This window comes from Mustela lutreola, chromosome 6 (assembly GCF_030435805.1).
Source record: "Mustela lutreola isolate mMusLut2 chromosome 6, mMusLut2.pri, whole genome shotgun sequence".
Taxonomy (NCBI): Eukaryota; Metazoa; Chordata; class Mammalia; order Carnivora; family Mustelidae; genus Mustela; species Mustela lutreola.
The window spans coordinates 92,524,651-92,545,270 of NC_081295.1; the positions used below are offsets into that span (position 1 = coordinate 92,524,651).

Genomic DNA, 20,620 nt, shown 5'->3' on the forward strand with positions numbered 1-20,620 from the left:
ACCTTCTAAAGCACATTTATTATTTTGAAATATAATTAACATTATGCCACATAAAAAATTCTTAATGTAAAGCAACAAAACTAAAATGAAAAGGCTTATCATATGGAAGAGTATACCAGCATAAACCCTTAACATTTTCCATAATTTAAAACACAGGCTCCCCCATACAGCTCCTAAATATATTAAATTTATTCTCATCTTATCTAACAAAATATTACTAATTTTTGGTTTAAGAATATAATTATTTTTATAGGGCACATGTTATTTATGTTAACGTGTAATGGGTTTATTATTTTCCAAATAAATTAATATTTTTATATTATTTAAATTTAGAGTCCTAAACTCTAAGAAATAAGTATTCATGGATACAACCTACATAAACAAACGCTTTAGGTCTTCAACAACTAAGAATGTAAAAGGATCCTCCGACCAAAAAGCTTGAGAACCTATGGCTTAAATGTTCTCATTGTTGTCTAAAGTATGTTTACCAAGCATATGAACAGCATATGTATTTGAACAGTCACATAGTAAAGTTAATCCACTAAGAGGACTGTCAATATTCACCCACAAGAGGAAGATACTTAAATCATCAACAGAAACATTCTTTTCAACTTGCCCTGTATGTCATAAATAACGTACACACAGGAAAAGAAGAGCTCTAATGTGTTGTCCCACTTATGCAGATAATTGTCTCCTGAACCAATAATAAAGAAAAATATATGCTAGCAGACATCTCTAATAAGAGCGCTATCTCCTACCAAATCAAGCTAAGCCACGTCACTCAATGCAAAAAGCTAGAACTCAAGCTAAACAGGGCCTTAGGAAAGAAATCTTAATGACTGTATAATTTCTCAAAAACAATAAATGTGTTTTTTAAATGTTCTAGATTTTTTCTCAACATTTAGCAATATAGTGATTTCAGATATTATCAAAACTAAAAAGAAATTTAAATTAGGCTCATGGAATTATTATGATATTTGTGAAAAACTGAGAACCTCTGTGAAAACATCTGAACTATCCAAGAATATAATCAATCTCAAAATTCTCTAAATCTAAAACTAAAATAGGAATAAACAATCTGTAACACAGATTTGAACAGATAAAACCAGAGCAAAAATATTCCTGTGAATGTCCATTCTTTTATAAAGATAAACCAATATTTATTTTTCAAATACAATACCACCTACTATTTTTAATGACTTTTGCCCCTTTTGTATATGGCTATTTAATCTATTATCAGACTACTTCATTGTTACTTAAGTATGCATTTCCAAGTTAAGTTTTAGAAACTTTATTGTTTTTGTTGTCTTTTATCAACCTGAATAAACTTAAAATAGTAATGTGTGATACAGAGACATACTTACATCATACTCTGTAACTCTGCTGCAAAGCTTACAGACTTCCCTGTACTTCTTCCACTACTTGAAGTAGCAGTAGACATGGGGCTGGCTGCAGTATTATTCATCTAAATAAAAAAGAAATAAAGCTTACAAAATGTATTTAACTATAAGTAAATGCATCAAAAATGGAAGCAATTATAAATTACTTCAAAAAGTATAGAAAACTTTAAATTTCTAGTTTCTTCATAAATCTGCTTGTCCATACTTAATGTTCTTTATTAAAATGAAATAGTAAAATAGGGGCACCTACGTGGAGTAGTCAATTTAGCATCCAACTTTTGATTTCCATTCAGGTCATGATCTCTGGGTCCTGGGATCAAGTCCCGCCTAGGGCTCTACTCTCAGCATTAGTAGGCTTGAGATTCTCTTTCTCTCTCTCTGCCCCTCCCCCTACCCATCACACTCGCATGTGTGCTCACTCTCTCTCACAAATAAATAAATCTTTAAAATGAAACAGTAAAGAAGAGAAAACTGCTTAGTCAAATACAATATCAAAAAAGTATTCATTTAGGCGATTAACATTTTATGGAAGAAAAAGATTCATTAAAATACTTTACTAGAACCCCATGATTTTCAAAATGTGTTCCAGGGAGCCCTAACGTTCACAGGCAATACTTAAAGGAGCTTCCAATTGTCCCAAAGCACACCCTCCCAGTTCCATCCAGAATCAGAGAACAACTCTGATTTTTCTATTTCATGTATTGGGGTTCCAAGTAAGAGTTAATATAAAGAATTGGGCAGCTGTAAAATACAAAATTAGAAAACCACTGCATAATCTAATTGCTATTTGAACCAAAACCTAAAATATAAATAATAAAGTCAATCAGTAGATCGTAAATAAGCATTGTGATATTTTAAAATCTCATGGTTAAGTAAATCATCAATTTAAAATGTGACTTTTTCCCAATAAAATTAAGTTGATGCATAAGGGGAAAAGTAGATGCCAATCCTAATATATGCTATTTTATTTAATGCACGTGGTATTCCCATAAACAAGAATTAGTGAAAATAATGTTAAAATAATGAAAGTAGATAAAAACCTCAATTACGCAGTAAGTGCTCAATAAATGTTAGCTATTATTTCATCTGTCCATATAAATTTTGCAATATAATTTTCCTTAAAAATGATCTGCAGATTTGAATATATGATATGAGATATATATATATATATATATTCCTATTCTCTGTAATTTCATGAGTTTGAAATTAAAAGCTTTTAAAAATACAAAGTAAATCAATGAACCAGCTCTACAGGAAAATGAATTTCTTCACTTTAATGTAAAGTTTAATGTAAACCAGAAGTCAGACTGTCTAGGTTCAAATCCCAGTTCTGCTACCTTACTAGGACTTTGGGCAAATTACTTAACTTCTTTGTACTCCAGTTCCTTCATCTTTAAAATGGGAATGATAATCCCACATTCTTAGGGTTGTTGTGAGCATTCAATGAACTAATCTGTACAAAGCATTCAGAACAGCTCTTAGCACACAGTAAGAGTACAACGTTAACTTAGTATTGTACAGAGAAAGAATTCTTTTACTGGTCAGCTAAAAGCTTTTATATGACAAATTGAGGTTACTATTTTTTCAGAATTGCAAGTCTCAGAAACTTGAATATTTTCACTGAACAGCCTTAACACGATTCAATAAATATTAAGTACTTGGTTTCCTTGTAAAATATTTTTCAGTACTGACATCATCACTACAGCTAGCAGTCATCCTAGCTCAAAAATCTGTCGTTGACTCCTCCTGCACCCTATCATTTGCAAAAACAAAACAAAACAAAACAAAAACAAAAACAAATAAAAAAAATTCTACTTATGTTCTTACATCCTCCCCATCTTGTTCTACTGTATGGCCCTCTCTATAAGCACTATTTATAGCTTTTCTCTTTCCATCTCAATTCATTCTTCACCTTGCTGCGAAATTTATCTTCTTTTTTTTTTTTTTAAGATTTTATTTATTTATTTGACAGAGAGAGATCACAAGTAGGCAGAGAGGCAGGCAGAGAGAGGAAGGGAAGCAGGCCCCCGGCTGAGCAGAGAGCCCGATGTGGGACTCGATCCCAGGACCCTGAGATCATGAGCCGAGCCGAAGGCAGCGGCTTAACCCACTGAGCCACCCCGGTGCCCCCGAAATTTATCTTCTTAATACATCCTCTAACCTGACAGCTCCTGTGGGCAATGGAGGCTAAAACTGATATAGGAAACCCAAACCCGGGTATTTACCAAGCTCTGAGATGGAAGGACTGGGCTCCATGAAGATGACTGAAGGGATGAAAAAAAAAAAAAAAAAGCCACCAAAAACAACAACAATAACAAAACTACTATAAACTACCGCCTGAGACAGGCCATGTATGAAGCGTTTGAGAGAAGGCAACGGGACAGAGGCCTAAGATGAGCAGCATACTAGCAGGTTGGCTAGATCTGGAATATCCCAATATCCTCCTGTGGCAAGGCCAACTATCTGCCAGCATAAGTCCTGGTCTAGTATGAGGTCCCTAAGGGCAAGAGCAAATGAAAGAGCAGAAAAGGCAAAACCTTTTACTCAAATTGAGCCTGAAAACCAAAATTCTAAAACACATAAAGAAGCTAACGCTATGAAAGACCACTGACTGTTTTTAAGCCTCATTTTTTTCCCCACAGGCTTTTACAATAAGTACTTTTTTCTACAGACAATATAGGAAAAGAAGCATCACCATTAGAACTCAGGTTAAAAAGAAAAATCACATTGCCAAATCCAAGATTGGGGGAAGACAAACAGGAAATGACTAGGAACAGTCCTACAGAATCAGGACAGTGATAAAAAAGGAACCTGGCTCTCTCAAGGACCTTAGAAATGGTTTCCCTCATCCCACCAGAACCCTGGCAAAGATACGATGTCCCAGAGAAAACGTTAAACTCAAAGTTTATTAACCCCAATTTCCAAAAACAGTTATGATTTAAGGTGACTCATATCAGACTGGAAGACATGCCAGTGTGTGGCACGATCCTGTGGCCTAATGTCCCATGACACTGCGGGAGCAATCTGCCCCTTTTTCATTTTGCAAATCCAGTCACCCTACTTTAACACTCTGAAGAGGAGACACTTCAGAAAGTAAATTTGTATTAAAACCACAGCTCTCTTCAGTTGTCCCCCTACTGCAAATGTTTCACATCAAGGGTATTTATTGGTAAGAGGTAAAAGGTCCCAATCGTAGTTTATTATAACCGCGATCATCCTTTCACAGTCAAGTTATTTAATTTTTAAATCAAACAGGTGAATAACATTTTTCTGACATGATGAGCTGATAGCTCATTAGAACCTTTAAAAAATTATTTCCCATACCCACATTTCATTTGATTTAGATAATTAACTTCTTTAGACATAACTTCTTTACACATCAAAGTCCTATCATCCCAATGCTTTATTTCCTTTCTCCTAGACATTAAAAAAAAAAGTCAGTTAAAAGCAGAAGCACTCAAGTCAATTTTCTCTAATAAATACAGTTAACATGGAACTGAAAACCTACTGTAATCTTCTCAATGGGTTAATGTCCTGCAGTTGTTTTAGCTTTCAATCGAAATGCAGCTGTTTGCCATATTTTACAAAATGAATTCAGATGTGCAGATGGAGACCTAGATTATTTCAACATGCAACAGTTTAAATGTGAACCCGAAGAGTAAGTTCATCTCTGATTAATACTTATATTTAAACCTGATCGTTAAGCCAAGAGCCAATACTATGTCACACCTGTAAGCTCTTATTCTGGAGTAGAAAAATTGAAATCTTTTATTTCAAAATGATGGAATTTAAGGATATACCTTTTCTCATACTGTCACAACAATTTTTTTTTAATTGTAGTAAACTTATACATTAAAATGTGAATTAAACAAAAATGTAATGAACATGCTACTGAGTTTCTAATTATAGCTCATATTTTTGGTGCTAAATGACCAAAGATGAAATACCATGAAACATCTTTGGCTTAAAGTACCTCCAAGAGTTGAAAACTTTATTACTAGTTATAGCACCATCAAAACAACATAAATATCTGGATTGTGAAATCCATCAGTTTACCCATTTATTAAGACAGTGGAATGTTTTATCATTTCTTCTATTACATCACTGCTGAAGAAAATTAAGTCAGCAGACCTATATACTGATTCTGAGCATAACAGTTCTAATTCCAATCACCCATAAGCTGAACATCCTGCATAATATAAATTAATAGAAAACTGTTACAATCAGAACATTCTCATCTTCATAGAACTCCAAAGGCAGGAAGCAATTATGGTTAAGCCAACACTATTATACACTTCATTCTGGTTCTGTTGTTTAAAAAAAAACCTCAAATTACATCATGATACAAATTTTTCCTGCTGTGAAAAATAATACCAAATGATCATTCAATGACCGAGAATGTAAAAAATAAAAAAAAGTTAAGTGTACAAAGTGTTAAAACTTCTATACCTAGTATTTGGGATACCACAATGGTAACTCCAATATATTTATATATGCCCCATTTCAAGTGGACTTCAGAAAGTATAAAGCTCAAGAGTGCATACAATTACCTGCTAAAAGAGAAGCAACATACCATGAAAAACTGAAAGAACAGATGATTCACATATAATTTTTAACTGTTTCAAAACCAACTGCAATTTTTTGGAAAATGCTAATTGTATTTTCATAACTAAAGATCATTTGTATTCACTTACCCCATATCAAATGAGTTCAGGACCTAAAATAAAATGCATCAGTCATAGCATTTCTCACACTAGACACTACAATGTTAATTATTTCCTTGTCATCAACCTAGCTAACTCCTTAATGACAGGACACTGCTTATTCTGTAATTTTAATACTTAATATGCTGCCTACCACTGCTGATACTCAGTAAACGTTGCATGAATGATCAAATTACTAAGTGGTGTAATAAGGGATAGAAAGATAAGAAAGATGTATCTGTGTCATTTAGTAGCTTATAGCCTACTGAAGTGAACAGATCAGATATACTCAATGGAATGAGTTTAGATAAAGCACAAGATCCTCTTAGACAAGAGGAGCAGCTAAGACCCATTCAATTATTATGGGAAAACCGTCCTGAGATTTAATACTTGTAACAATCTGAAAATAAAGCATATTTAACTGCATTACAAACAAAACCAGGTAAGTGAACAGCACATCTGAACTATCCATGTCATTGGATTACTATAAAATCAAAGTGCAGAAGTGAAAGTACATTGAAAATTATGAAGCACCATAAAAAGCAAAATGATAGCAAATATTTTTCCTTACCATTCACTGAGCAATTATTTTTCTTAAAAACTACTAGAACAGGAATAAGTACTTCCTAACCAAAATTAGTTTGATTCTAATTAGTATGGGTAAGAAGCTACAAATTTTCATTAGGAACAACCAATGATCAAAATGACAAGTTATTAACTACACTATAAATAGAGAATCACCATTTTAATATAATTATCAAAGGCTTCATATTTACAGACAGAAAAACTCTCCTCTGTAATATACTATTTCCTGGTATATTTTCCCCCACCAAACCTGCTTCCCTGTTCAACATTCCCAGTTCTATTAAGAGCAACACTACTCTTCAGTCACAGAAGTTCATAAAGTCCATGGCGTTTTTGATTGACCAGCACTTCTCCTGACAACATCCATGCAATCTGCTCCTGGCATCTTTTGTTTTAATAAAGCAATTCTAATGCAGTCTCTTCCTTTCCAATCTCACCTTAACAAATACACTTACTACAGTACCTTTTAAACACATCTCTCACCTTTCTTTTTTTTTTTTTTTAATCTTTTTAAAAGATTTTATCTATTTATTTGACAGAGAGAGGCACAGAGAAAGAGGGAAAACAAGCACAAGTAGTGGGACAAGGAGAAGCAGGCTTTCCACTGAGCAGGGAGCCCAATGTGGGCCTCAATCCCAGGACCCTGGAATCAGGAACTGAACCGAAGGCAGACGCTTAATGACTGAGCCACCCAGGCGCCCTCCCACCTTTCTAATTAATTCCGTATACCATCTCCAAAGTACTCATTCTTATTTAGAATTATTTGTTACTCCTCTACTCAAGGCATCCAGTATTTCTCCTTCACCTGGAGGATAAAACTTATCTAAAATCAGTCCCACAGGACCTCTGCAGCCTCCTTTCCCACAGCAGTCAAAGCAAATACCCAGTTATCTCCCAGACCATCTCAGGTTCTTCTGAACCTTTAGCCTACAGTTCTTCCTCCTTGCAATACCTTTTGCTTGCTCTCCACATCCTAGCTGCCTAGAGAAGCCCAACCTAAGCTCATTTATCTCCAAGAAGACTTTCCAGACTCATGATCATCAGGAATTCTCCTTTCCCTGTCATCTAATGTTTTCATTTTGAATTCTTTTGTTGAATTTTAAATATTTCAGTGCACACACATTACTTTAGTTTTATTAATAAAATAAACTTCCCAACTGTTGGCAGTTGACTACACCTGTACCTCCCTCTTCACAGAGAAATGAAAAGCCTTTATTTTCTAACTCCCTCCACTCCCCTCTTTCAAAATCACCATACCTTCTCCTAATTCCCTCTTCTTACATTCAAGGTACCTCCTTAGTTAAAGCCAATGCCCCACCTGTTCGTTGGCTTTATCCATTCCTAACTATTTAGTGAGCACCTACTCCAGGCCAAACACTGTTGTAAGGAGCTCTGGATACGGTCATGACTGAGCTAGAAAAAAAAAAAACGATGTTACAATGCAGGAGATGAGCATATAAATACAATGCCAGGTAGTGACAAATGCTATGAAAACAAATTAAACAAGTTGTTTTCAGCTAGGAGGTGACACTTAATAGAAGATATGAATGAAGCCCAGGAGGGAGCTTTGGAGAACTTCCAGGCAAAAAGAATAGCAAAGTACCAAGATCCTGAGGCCAATGTGGTTCAAGTGAAGAGAACAAAGCAGATAAGCAGTAGAAAATAAAAAGGTCTGAGAGGTAGCAAGACGTCAGATGATATAAAGCCTTCTAGGCCATAGAAGTTAAATTTCAGTTAGATATAATGTAAAACTACTAGAGAACTGTAAAAAAGGAAGAGACTTGAAATATTTTAGGTCTTAAGGTTTATTTATTTTGGAGAGAGAATAAGATAGCATGTGTATGCACAAGCACAGCAAGTGGGCGGGACATAGGGAGAGGTGTGGACGGACGGACACACACACACACACACAAGACCCCAAGGGGACTCCTGACTGAGTGCAGAGCCCAATAGGAGGCTCGATCTCATGACCCTGAGATCATGTATTATCCCCCTACCAATGAGAAAGGGGGGAATAAAAACTGGGTAAAGAACGTAAGTCTAACAAAAAAATCAGGCTTTGATCCCAGGTAGCTGATAACCTGAAATATTCTGTCCATGTACATACGTATTTTTACAAAAATTCACGGATGTCCCATTTTAGTGCCTTAGTTTTTTTCATCTGTAAACAATGCCAATCTCCTTTAACATACTAAAATAATGTGAAATTACTGAGAAGCTGTACACATAGTAAGCAGTCGAGGACTTGTCATTAAGTTATTTCAGAGACTGCTGACTTCAGAAATTCTTTGCTTAAAATTAAATCTTAGGCAAACGGATAAACCATTATAACAGACAAAACTATAACTATACAAACTGGTGGGAGGGGAACCAAAGACATCTGAGGTTCAGAACTACAGTTTGAGAAAAACTAATTTCATCCAAATCCCTCATTTTTCAGGTGAGGAAACTGAAGTCCAGAGGGGTTTCTTGAACTGCCCAAGGACACTTCACTATTTAGTGATACAGCTGGGACTAAAACTGAAGTCCCGACTTCTGGTCCACAGAGTTCTCTCTACTATCCCACGAGGAACATACAAATAAAAGTTGATCATAATTAACTCACAATACCTCCATAATGTGTTTGTCATAGTGAACTTTGTTGCAAAATATCTGCCTATGCTGAGTCAGTTTAGCAGTAAATAGCTGGGCTCTGGAGTTCAAATACAGGCACACTTACGACGTGCTCTTGGGCAAGTCACATCACTTCCCTGCCTTAGTTCCCTCATCTTTAAAATGCAGGTTAAGGGGCGCCTGGGTGGCTCAGTGGTTTAAAGCCTCTGCCTTAGGCTCAGGTCATGATCCCAGGATCCTGGGATCGAGCCCCACCCCGGGCTCTCTGCTCAGCAGGGAGCCTGCTTCCTCCTCTCTCACTCTGCCTCTCTGCCTACTTGTGATCTGTCAAATAAATAAATAAAATATTTAAAAAATAAAATAAAATGCAGGTTAAAAGTGTACTCCCCTTGTAGATTACATGAAGCAATATTTTTAAAGCACCTGGGACAGTGCCTGGTACATAGAAAGCACTCAGTTCATTATCATGATGATGAAAAAGAAGAAAGAAGAATCCAAGCAAAATTACAGTTTCTTAAAAATATTTCACAAAGAATTACCATTAAACATACATATTCTCAAAGAAGGAATGTTATGATTAGGAGTAGTCCTTTAAAGATCCAGAAGCAAATAATATGAATGAAGTGAAACATACAATCTTCAGTCATAGAACCTCTATGGCATTTAAAACAGCAAGAGTGTACTCGGAGATTTTAAAATAATTTATATTTGTATAGTATTTTCCATTTATAAAGTACACTCACATAAATTATTTCAATTTTATTGCCCTATGAATTTCATGAACAACCATTTTTTCAGCAGCTACTACATACCATATGCCAGACAGCATGCTTTTTTCATATTCAGTACCTTATTTAACCTTCAATATCCACTAACTATCCACCAGATCTTATCAGAGGCAGTAGTATAATGCCAAAAATCTGAGAGATCCATTCCAGAAAGTAACAGCCTCTTCGGTATCACCTATTAAGTGGGAATGACATGTTTGGATAAATAAATGAGATACAGCATTTTGCATAGTAGATGGAATACATCAAAGGCCCATTAAAACATTGGGTCTCCCTTAGTGGTAATACGGAGTTGTTTTGTGTAGAAAATATGTCACAGGTGCCTGGGTGGCTCAGCCGGTTAAGCACCCACTCCTGGTTTCGCCTCAGGTCACAATCTCAGGGTCCTGGGATCAAGTCAGACTCTGTGTGCATTGTGGAGTCTGCTTAGGATTCTCTCTCCCTCCCTAACCACCCCCCCCCCAAATAAATCAATCTTGGGAAGAGAAAATATATTGCAACCAGATCAGCAAAGTACCAATACCATGATTTACAGTATTGTTAAAAAGAGCAACCTCGGGTAGTGCCTGGTATACTTTACACAGTTTCACAAATAAAAATATACAACAATTTTTGCAGATTTAAAGTCAGTCTCTACTAGAGGTAGTAGGTTGACAAGTTGAGACAAAACCAATTAAATAATGAAATGTCTGTAAAGCATTTAATGTGTTTCACCCATAAAATTGCACAAAGCAATTTATGCCAGTCTCTTCTGAAGTCTTCAACAATCCTGTGAAAAGTCTAGGACGAGCTGAGATACTAATTCCATTTTACAGAAGAAGAAATTGAGGTTGAGAGAAGTTAAATACTTTAACTGAAGTCACAAAGACAGAATATGGTAGGGAAGGACTAAACTTAGGTTTTCAGAATTAGATTTAAGTACTTCTTGGCAGTTATCCACAATGTATCTCAGAACATCAATATCTCCTCCAGATCCTTTATTCAATAAACTTAAGGGGTGCCTGGGTGGCTCAGTTGGTTAAGCAACTGCCTTTGGCTCAGGCCATGATCCCAGAGTCCTGGGATCCAGTCCCAAATCGGGCTCCCCCTGCTGTGTAGGGAGTCTGCTTCTCCCTCTCCCTCTGCCTGCCACTCCCCTTGTTTGTGTTCTCTCTCTTTCTCTCTCAAATAAATAAAACCTTTTAAAAAATCAATAAACTTAAGGCTAAAACAGCTTATATTTATTGAGCACTTACTTTTTAAGTGCTTTGCTGTACACAATGTATCACATGGATTACATCTTTTAAACCTCAGCAGAGTAAGGACTCAAACCAAGTGTGTTTGACTCTCAATAAAACATTTATCTACCACAGTATAAATTAATACAATAGTGCATTTGGCTGAAGTATTTTTCTTTACTATTTAAGTGAACTATAAACAAACTCCTTCTTGAACATCCTAAATACGTAAGAAACAGATTTCTGACCAACTTCACTATTCAACTTCACCATAAAATAAAATGGATATTATTTTCAACAAGAATACTCAGTCTTCTGATTTGATTGGCATGATCTGACTTTCTCTGAAGCCTCTTATACCACAAGATCTTTTAGGTAGAAAAAACAAAAATCAACCTGCCCAAGAATTACATTCAATATAAGGAGAGAAGCAAAAATGTGTAATTCCCAGTGGCTTAAATGGACAGGTCACTTTCTGGTCTTATTCCAGATAATCTATTATTTAAGCACACAAGCTCTCAATACTTCAGTACATTTGTAAGACTGCAACATGGTTAATCCTCCTAAAATTACATATTACAAATCTCAACAAGAATAAAAGTAGGGTGATATTTTTATGTAGTACCAACTGGGATATTTTTTATATGAGAGGGCCTCTATTAATACTTATGCCACGAAAAACAGGCCCTAAACAATGACTGTCACAGAGAAGACGGGGTATACAATCACTTATATGAAGCAACCCATTTTGACTCGTATGTTATAGGCTATTCTCTATATATGCTAAATCCATGAGCTTTAAGTTTCTGGCCCATTATCGATTATCTTCAGCCTTGAGATCAAGAACATCATTTTACAAACACCAGGCCAGAGTTAAGGGTACTATCTATAAAAAATGCTTTTTAAGTTTTATTCTCAAACTTAACTTTATGAACATCTGCTTAAAAAAGAAAAAAATCTACATATTTCAAAGAAAAAAATCTTACAAATATCACCAAGTTCCAGACTATCTCTTCAAAAGTTTTGAATACCAATAACTGCAAAACTACTTCTAAAATGGCCCAGTGCTGGGGCACCTGGGCAGCTCAGACAGTTAAGTGTAGCCTTCCACTCAGGGCATGATCTCAGGGTTCTGGAATCAAGCCCAGGATCAGGCTCCCTGCCCAGTAGGAAGACTGCTTCCCCTCTCCCTCTGCTCCTCTCCCCCAGCCCCTTAGAGCTCTCTCTCATATAAAATGTTCAAAAAATAAAATAAAATAAAATGGCCCAATTCTCAAAAACTATTAGAAACTATCAACTCACTTTATTATACAAAAATTATAAAACAAAAAAAATACCATGTTTCAAATGGAAAAAAAAAAACCTTCAGAAATAAAAACGTTGAAATGATGAAAGAATAGTGAAAATCCACGGTCACAATACGGTACAATATGATTAAAGATAGTATCGCTATCCGGATAGCATAGTATGGCTCTCCGGATAAATCTGGCATTAGCTGTACAACTTAAGGAGTCAAAAGAATGATCTGCTTTAATTTGTCAAGGCCTAAGTAAGTACTAACAGAACTATGCACTGAATCATATATTTGAGCAAAAGGCCTTATTTGAATATAATTATGATTCCCAAAGGCAATAAATGCTCCAAGAGTTGTCTTGTCTTAAAACTCAACCAAATCCAGAACTGGGAGGGATCTCAGAGTCTAAATTCTAAGCTTATGCTATCCAATAAGGCAGTGACCAGCCACTTGTGGTTATTTATACTTAAATTAATTAAAATAAAATTTAAAATTAAGTTCCTCAGTGCACTACCCATATTTCAAGTGTTCAAGAGTCACCTAAGACTAGTGGATACCATATTAGTACAGCAGAGATTACAGAATATTTCCACACGGCAGAAAGTTCTACAATGTTGGGAATTGTTGCTCTAGACTTAGGCTGCTTTAGATCTTTGCTTGAATATTCCCAGAGATAAAAAAGAAGTGCAATGAAGTGCATTCTCCTTTTGCAAAGTACCATCAAAAAACTGTTCTTATATTCAGTCAAATCCAGTCTCTCTGAAACATCCACCAGAAATCCCGGGAGTTCCGTCCTCAGTTCGGTCTTCAAGAAATCTCTGCACGGCTAACTCCATTCCATTTCCAAAGTTCCGACTCTCGACATACACTAAAACCCTAGGTCCCTTCCTCCCAGATAAATACATAATTTCTTTCAAACGAAACAGTTTCAAGTTTGTATCAGCCTCACGAAGGTATGCTAATTTATCCAGTGGACATTAATAACACGTGTTAATGTCGTCTCCGAGCTTCAGATATCACATTCTGCTGTTCCTATAAATCTACTCTCGCTTATCGGACCTTCAAGGGTCTTGAATTTTAATTTGGAAAACAGTCACTCTGAACTTCTCAAAACATGGAGACTCAAATTAATTACACTTAACATGTAATCGATCGGTGCCTGGTGCTGTATGACCTTATATAACCCTGGCAATTCTGAGCTAGGCTATTACTTCCCCCATCTACAGAGCGCAACTACCAGCCAACTGCAGGCTAAATGATTTCCCCAGGGGTCACAGATGTGGGCCCAGCCCCCAGAGAACAGAGTGGCGCTTTTCGTGTTTCCGGATGCTACCCTTTTCCCAGCGCTTCTTCCACCCTGCCCGTAAAGCAATTTCCTTCTGTAAAGATTTTTCCCAGCAAAACACTAGCTACTTGACGCGCAAAAGGTGCCTAACACACCCCAGCCACGCCAGCTCCCCTCGCCCCACGCCCACCCGCCGACGGGGAGGAGTCAAGAGCCGGCTAGCTCCACGCTCGGCGGGAGGACCGGGTGCCGAACCCGGACGGTGCCTCCGACCGTCCTCCCTTCAGCCCTAAAGCGCAAACGCCCATTCCTCCCCCGCGGCCGCCCTTGGACAAGGGCCAGGGCGGGGCCGGGGCCCAGAGACGCGGGGCTCGCCACGCGCCGTCCCTCCCGCTTCGCAGACTTCTCCCGCCCGCCCCGCACCGCCCCCCGCACCCCCTACAACCTCTGCTTTAAGAACACTTGTAGGCACGGCTGCGCGTCCCGCGTGGAGAATGTGGGGAGAGATGGTGCGGTTTCTGCTGCGGCGGCCCGGGACACGCTTGGAAAGGGGCGGGGTGGAGGGCTCAGAGTGTAGAAAGGGAGAAGGTGGCTCGGCCGGGGCAGAGGGGGGGGGGGGGCACAAAATGGCGTGAGCCCGACTCTCCGTGGGGCGGGGGTTGCGGAGACGGAGGCGGGAGCGCAGTAGACGCCCCCACCATTAGCTGCGCGGACGCTGGCGCATGCGCGCTCGGCCAGGTGGCCGTGGTCTCCTTTCCCGAGCAAGCCACTTCCGCCACGCTCGCCGGGGGCGGGGCGTCGTGGAGCGCACCGGCTGCGGCTTTCGTAGCCCGGGGCCACCCTGGTCCGGGCGGCGGGCCTCCAAGCGGGGCCTGCAGGCAGAGGAGTGGAGTTGAGCCGGGAATCGAAGGGTGCTGGAGGGCCGGGCCGTTCTTTAAAGCGTGGGCTGAGAGAGCTGGGGTGTTCGAGCGGTTGGGTGACCTACACTGGAAGTTTGTTTTCAGCTTCAGGGCAGAGATTGGCCTGTGTAAGCGTCTGCCTACGAACTGGGGTGAAGCGGGGTCTTCACTGGATTGTGCTTTTAGGATGGGGAAGGGAAACGGAGAGAGCAAAAAGACCCGCTCCCGCAAGGTGTTTCTGGGACCTTGAGACCACCTCTTCCGCAGGCTCCCTAACACCACCAGTCCCCGCCCTGCCTCTTGCAGCAAAGTCATTGGAGAGGCGGTGGGAGATGATGGTCTCCAGTGAATATCCCTCACTCCCAACGCCAGACTCATTTTACCAAGTTCAGGCATTTAACGATTTCAATTTTTTATGATTGAAACCTTTTTCTGTATCAAGGGTTGGTTGGTTTGTTGTTATGGTTGTTGTTGGGTGATTTTATTTTTATTTATTTTTCCTTAGAATTAATTTTTAAAGCTTGCACCCCCACTGTTGAACTGCCTGTCTTGTGCTCTCAGTTTGAGTGATAAAGATGGACTTCTTTAATACGATAGTCAATTACTTAAGTATACGAAGTCTTGTTATGTATATTTTTAACATTATTTTCAGCTGTTGAGGAAAGAAAACTGCGTTATCATCCATGCTTACATCCAGTCCTGTGACATCAAATATCATAAAGTATTTCACAGAAATTCAACTACTAACCTTCATCAACTTTGTTTGTTTTGGGTTTTTTTTTTTTTTTGAAGATTTTATTTATTTATTTGACAGAGGGAGACACAGCAAGAGCAGGAGCACGGGCAGGGGAAGTGGGTGAGGAAGAAGCTGGCTTCCCACCCAGCAGGGAGCCTGATGCAGGGCTTGATCCCTGGACACTGGGATCATGACCTGAGCAGAAGGCAGATGCTTAACCATCAGAGCCATCCTTCAGGTTCCCCTTCATCAAGTGCCCCTTGATCAAGTTTTAAAGCATTATAGTTTCAGTTATTTTCTTGCCTATGAATATTTGTGTTCTGACATAATCTTTTCTTCTTAACTGCTTACGTTTTTTAAAGTAGCAACTTAAAAAAAAATAAAAAATAAAAAAAATAAAGTAGCAACTTATTTGAACATTTTCTCTGGGTCATAGTTGAGTCTACTGTTAATTTTGTACTTAGTTCTCTTTAATCTTCCCCAACACTTCACTATTTGCCAAATACTTACAGTTCCTAAATGATAAATATATTTAAGATGTAAAAGCTCATCATAATGTGTGAGTCAGGGCTTAATGCAATGCTAGGCAAAGTTTAGAGAATACGGAAAGGAAAGTAACAGAATTGTCGTATATCTTACAAAAGAAAACTGATTTATACAGTAGTTGAAAAGCCCTTTCAAGTATGCTACCAAGAAAAATAATTAGGAGAAAATGAAGAGAAAAATTGATATTACATCTAAGGAAATATAACCCCAAGCAGATCGTTTCAATTAAAATTACATTCAGTTAATGTTGCCCTAGTACTTGTATGGGAGTTTTACCTGCATCACGTGGAGGCCAGATTTGACCTAGCTTTTCAGAGTAGAACCCAGATCTTCTTACTCTCAGGCTACTGGTGTCTAACCTACATATAATCACACACAACAGGAGTTAATGAAAGTGAGCCATAGAAAACGGAAACTGAATTAAACCAGGCACTGGTAGACGGAACTCAAAAATTCACTCTTAGGAAATTGCGAATTGTGCTGTTGGCAGAGATCTTAGCTTTGAAGTCACATGAGCTATCCTAGTGTTCCTACCTCCTGGAATCTATTAAAATCTATTTTAAAAATTTGATTTAGCCATAATTTTGTTTGTAGTTTGAGAGCACTGCTGTACACAAAGGGTCAAAATATCTTCCCTTGGATTAATATCAAATATTTTAAACTATGGAAGCTACTAGGTTACCTTAATTAAAACAAAGTTAAAACAATGAAGCTGTTGCTGTAATTAAGACATTCACAACTACCACCTCTCAGAAAAAATACATGATTTCCAAAGCATGTGGAGAAAACACCAGGAGACCAAGTGAATGCACCACACCAAAAAAATGTCTCTATCCCTTAAACAGAGCTGTGAAAGGAAAATGAAGCATTGTTACCATCGAGTTTCACATTCCTCTGCATAATAACCTTCATATAGATAGTGCAAAAAAGAAAGTGCAGATATCTAAGTAAAAATACCTAAAAATGATTAGGTTAGATAATGAAAGAAACCCTAATTCTCCAGATAGCAGATGCTATGCCAAATATGGAAACATCTCCGTGATGAAGAGGTCTCTTCTCATGTGGATGTCATAAGGACAGTTCTCTGCAGGTGACCTGCAAATTCTTACTCTTTTGTGATCCATGACTCTTACTTACTAGAATGCCTGAAGGAAGCTCTTTCTTATTTATCAATTATTTTGTTCTTTGCTCTCTCTTAGATTTCCAAATAGTGGCTTATAAAGTCACCATGGAAATAAACGGGGCAGAACTGCATATTGTTTAGAACCACAGATTGCGATTGTTGCTATATTCAATTAATTTGCTGATATTAAGAACTATTTTTCAATTCCCACTTGCTTTATTTTAGAACAAGTTGTTCTGACCAAAAGGACTACTCAGCCCTCTGGTACCTGGGCAAGTTACTTAGCATTGTTCGGCCTCCATGTTAATGTCTATAAAATAAGATGATCAAACCAAATGAATGGAAACCTTGTAGCTCTAAAATTCTATGCTCCTTTAAAAGGAATGGCCAAAAAAAAAAAAAAAAAAAAAAAGGAATGACCAAAGAATGGATGTTAAAGTGATAGAAAATAATTTCAGCATTCAATATATTTGTGCTACCCAAAAATACGGAATATTCAAGGCTCTTGGCTGTAGGCTGACATGGATATTCCACTGACAGTACACACTTCAAAAAAAAGACCGACATGAAAAACATACATGAATTATATCTGCTGAAATACAGGAGAGGAGGATGCATCACATAATTTTTCAAGGTGTAATCAAAGTGACTTCCCATACCTTCCAAATTACATTCAGAGATTTCAAATTAAAAAGGGCTATTCTGTGGGTACCTGGGTGTCTCAGTGGTTGGGCCTTTACCTTCCGCTCAGGTCATGATCTTGGGGTCCTGGGATTGAGTCCCACAAGGAACCTGCTTCCTTCTCTCTCTCTGTCTCTCTCTGCCTGCCTCTCTGCCTATTTGTGATCTCTTTCTGTCAAATAAAATAAAATATTTTTTTTTAAAAAGAGCAATACTGTTATGAGAGAAGAAATGTTAAGAATTCCGAGCAGCTTTGTAAAACTGTCATCATGATCCCTCCTTTTAGGAACCTCTCATTGCAAATTTAACACTCCAGGATCTTTTAAAATTAGTCCTTTGCTGCTGAGAAAGTGATCATATTTTGAGATTTAGAATGGGAATGGGAAAGGAATCATACTTATCAAGCTCTTCAAAGAGCCCCCCAACTCTCTAGATACATGGAAACTTCGCTGCTTTTATTACCATGGAATCCAACATATAATCCTCTTGTTCTGGAAATAACTTCTACACTTCTCCCCTTGAAGATAAAATCTATTCGCTGAGTTTAAGTGATGGGTGCTTATTAGTTCATTCATTCAACAAATAATTATTGTAGGCCTACCCTGTGCCTGACATTATTCAAGAAGCTGCAGATATAGCAATGAACAAAACAGACAAAAATCTATGCCATTATCAAACATAGTAGTAGTTGAACAATAAATGAATATTTAAATAAAAAATGTGTTAGAAAGCCATGGGTGTAACAGAACAGGGGGAAATTTTTATACACCAGGGAGGGGATAAGAAATGAGATAAAGCATAGGAGGAACAGGATAATTGTTCATTTTTTAATTAGGCAAGTAGGGTAGGTCTCACTGAGAAAGTGGCATTTGAATAATGGCTTGATGAGGTGAGGGAGGTAGCTGCAAATATCTAAAGAAAGAGATATCTGCAGATATTTCCAGACAGTGAGAACAATCCACGCTAAGGTCCCCTGAATTGGGAGCAAGCCCAGTAAGTTGCAGGAATGGCCAGAGGCCTTTTTACCTGAAAAACAGTGGTCCAGGAAAAAGAAAAGAAAGAAAGAACAAAAGAAATGGTATAATGTGAGGTCACAGTTTCTAGGCCAGATGCTAGAAGGCCTACATGCCTAGGGCTGGAAGGCTATTAGTAAAGGATTGACATGATATGGTTTAGGTTTTAAAATAATTACTCTGGCTGCCAGGTTCAAAATAGTCTATAGAGCACAGGTCTTTTTGCAATATCCCAAGCGAGAGGTGATGGTAGCTTACACTAGGGTCATTACAGTAGACTCCGAAAGACATGGTTAAATTCTGGATGTAATTTCAAAATCAATATTTCCTGACAGATATTGGATCGGGGGTTCTAGAGAAAGGGAGGCATAAAGAATGACTGAAGTGTTCTGGGAAACTGGAAAATGAATTTGCCATAACTGAAATGGGAAAAGGGGGGAATGGATATGTTGAGTAGGTGTAAGAGATCAATAATTCACTTTGAGGGGCGCCTGGGTGGCTCAGTTGGTTGAGCGACTGCCTTCGGCTCAGATCATGATCCCAGACTTTCAGGATCGAGTTCCGCATCGGGCTCCCAGCTCCTCGGGGAGTCTGCTTCTCCCTCTGACCTTCTCCTTGCTCATGCTCTGTCTCCCTCATTCTCTCTCAAATAAATAAATAAAATCTTTAAAAAAAAAAAAGAAGAAGAAGAATTCACTTTTAGGTATAAATAAGTAATTAGGTACAAAGTTCGTATTATCTATTGTTTTGCCATCAATAAGTAGAGAATAAGTAAATTCTTACGGAAATGAAGAAAAGTTTCATCTGTAAACTTCTTTTTTTTTTTAAGATTTTATTTATTTATTTGACAGAGAGAGGAGACACAGCCAGAGAGGGAACACAAGCAAGGGGAGTGGGAGAGGTAGAAGCAGACTCCCCACTGAGCAGAGAACCCAATGTGGGACTTGATCCCAGGACCCTGGGATCATGACCCAAGCTGAAGGCAGATGCTTAACAACTAAGCCACCTGGGCATCCCCCCATCTGTTAACTTCTTTAATAATTTTTTAATTAGGAGCACCTGGGTGGCTCAGTCATTAAGCATCTGCTTTGGGCTCCGGTCATGATCCCAGTGTCCTGGAATTGAGTCCCGCATCAGGCTCCCTGCTCAACAGAAAGTCTGCTTCTCCCTCTTCTACTCTTGCTGCTTGTATTCCTTCTCTCTCTGTGTCTCTCTCTTTGTATCAAATAAATAAATAAAATCTTGAAAAAAAATAATTTTTTAGTTAATTTCAAATCCTGCCCAGATAATAGAGACCCATCTAGACTGGTATAACATGTCTCAAGGAATATCTTACTTTTTTTTTTTTTTTTTTTTGCAAAGCCAGCTCAACATTCCCTGTTTAAAAAAACAAAAACAAAAACAAAAAACCCTTTCTTTTGCTGTTGTTTTATCAATACCTGACTGCAAGGTGGGAAATTCAGTCAACACAAATATACAGAACATCCAGTTCCCCAAAGTATTTTCATTGAAATATTCAGATTTAAAATGGATATATCTCAGTGAATTATTTGAATAACTGCCTCCATTTACTATTACACATATGCATTTCTTTTTCTTTTATTTTATTATGCATCAAAGCAGTGCCAAAACTTAATCAGTGCCATGAGTGAAATATACCATAGTATGGCTAATGCAACCTGCTATTCCTGGTTCACACTCTAAAGCTGGATGCAAAAACCTATTTTGATTTAGGAA

At 38.0% G+C, this 20,620-nt stretch overlaps 1 protein-coding gene across 6 annotated transcripts in view; it reads right to left on the reverse strand.

Annotated features, from left to right (window-relative positions):
* Positions 1-14,604, reverse strand: part of SUPT3H (SPT3 homolog, SAGA and STAGA complex component) — a 574,885-nt gene extending 560,281 nt beyond the window's left edge. For 2 of the 6 annotated variants that reach the window (XM_059178140.1, XM_059178139.1), the window contains exons 1-2: positions 14,331-14,604; positions 1,365-1,465 (exon numbers count right to left, since the gene is read on the reverse strand). In XM_059178140.1, the coding sequence (XP_059034123.1) occupies positions 1,365-1,465 (101 nt within the window). In that variant the 5' untranslated portion in view covers positions 14,331-14,604. Of the gene's footprint in view, positions 1-1,364; positions 1,466-14,330 lie in introns of those variants that run through there. The other 4 variants (XM_059178142.1, XM_059178141.1, XM_059178143.1 and 1 more) reach the window with 3 other exon arrangements.
* Between the last annotated feature and the right edge of the window lie 6,016 nt (positions 14,605-20,620).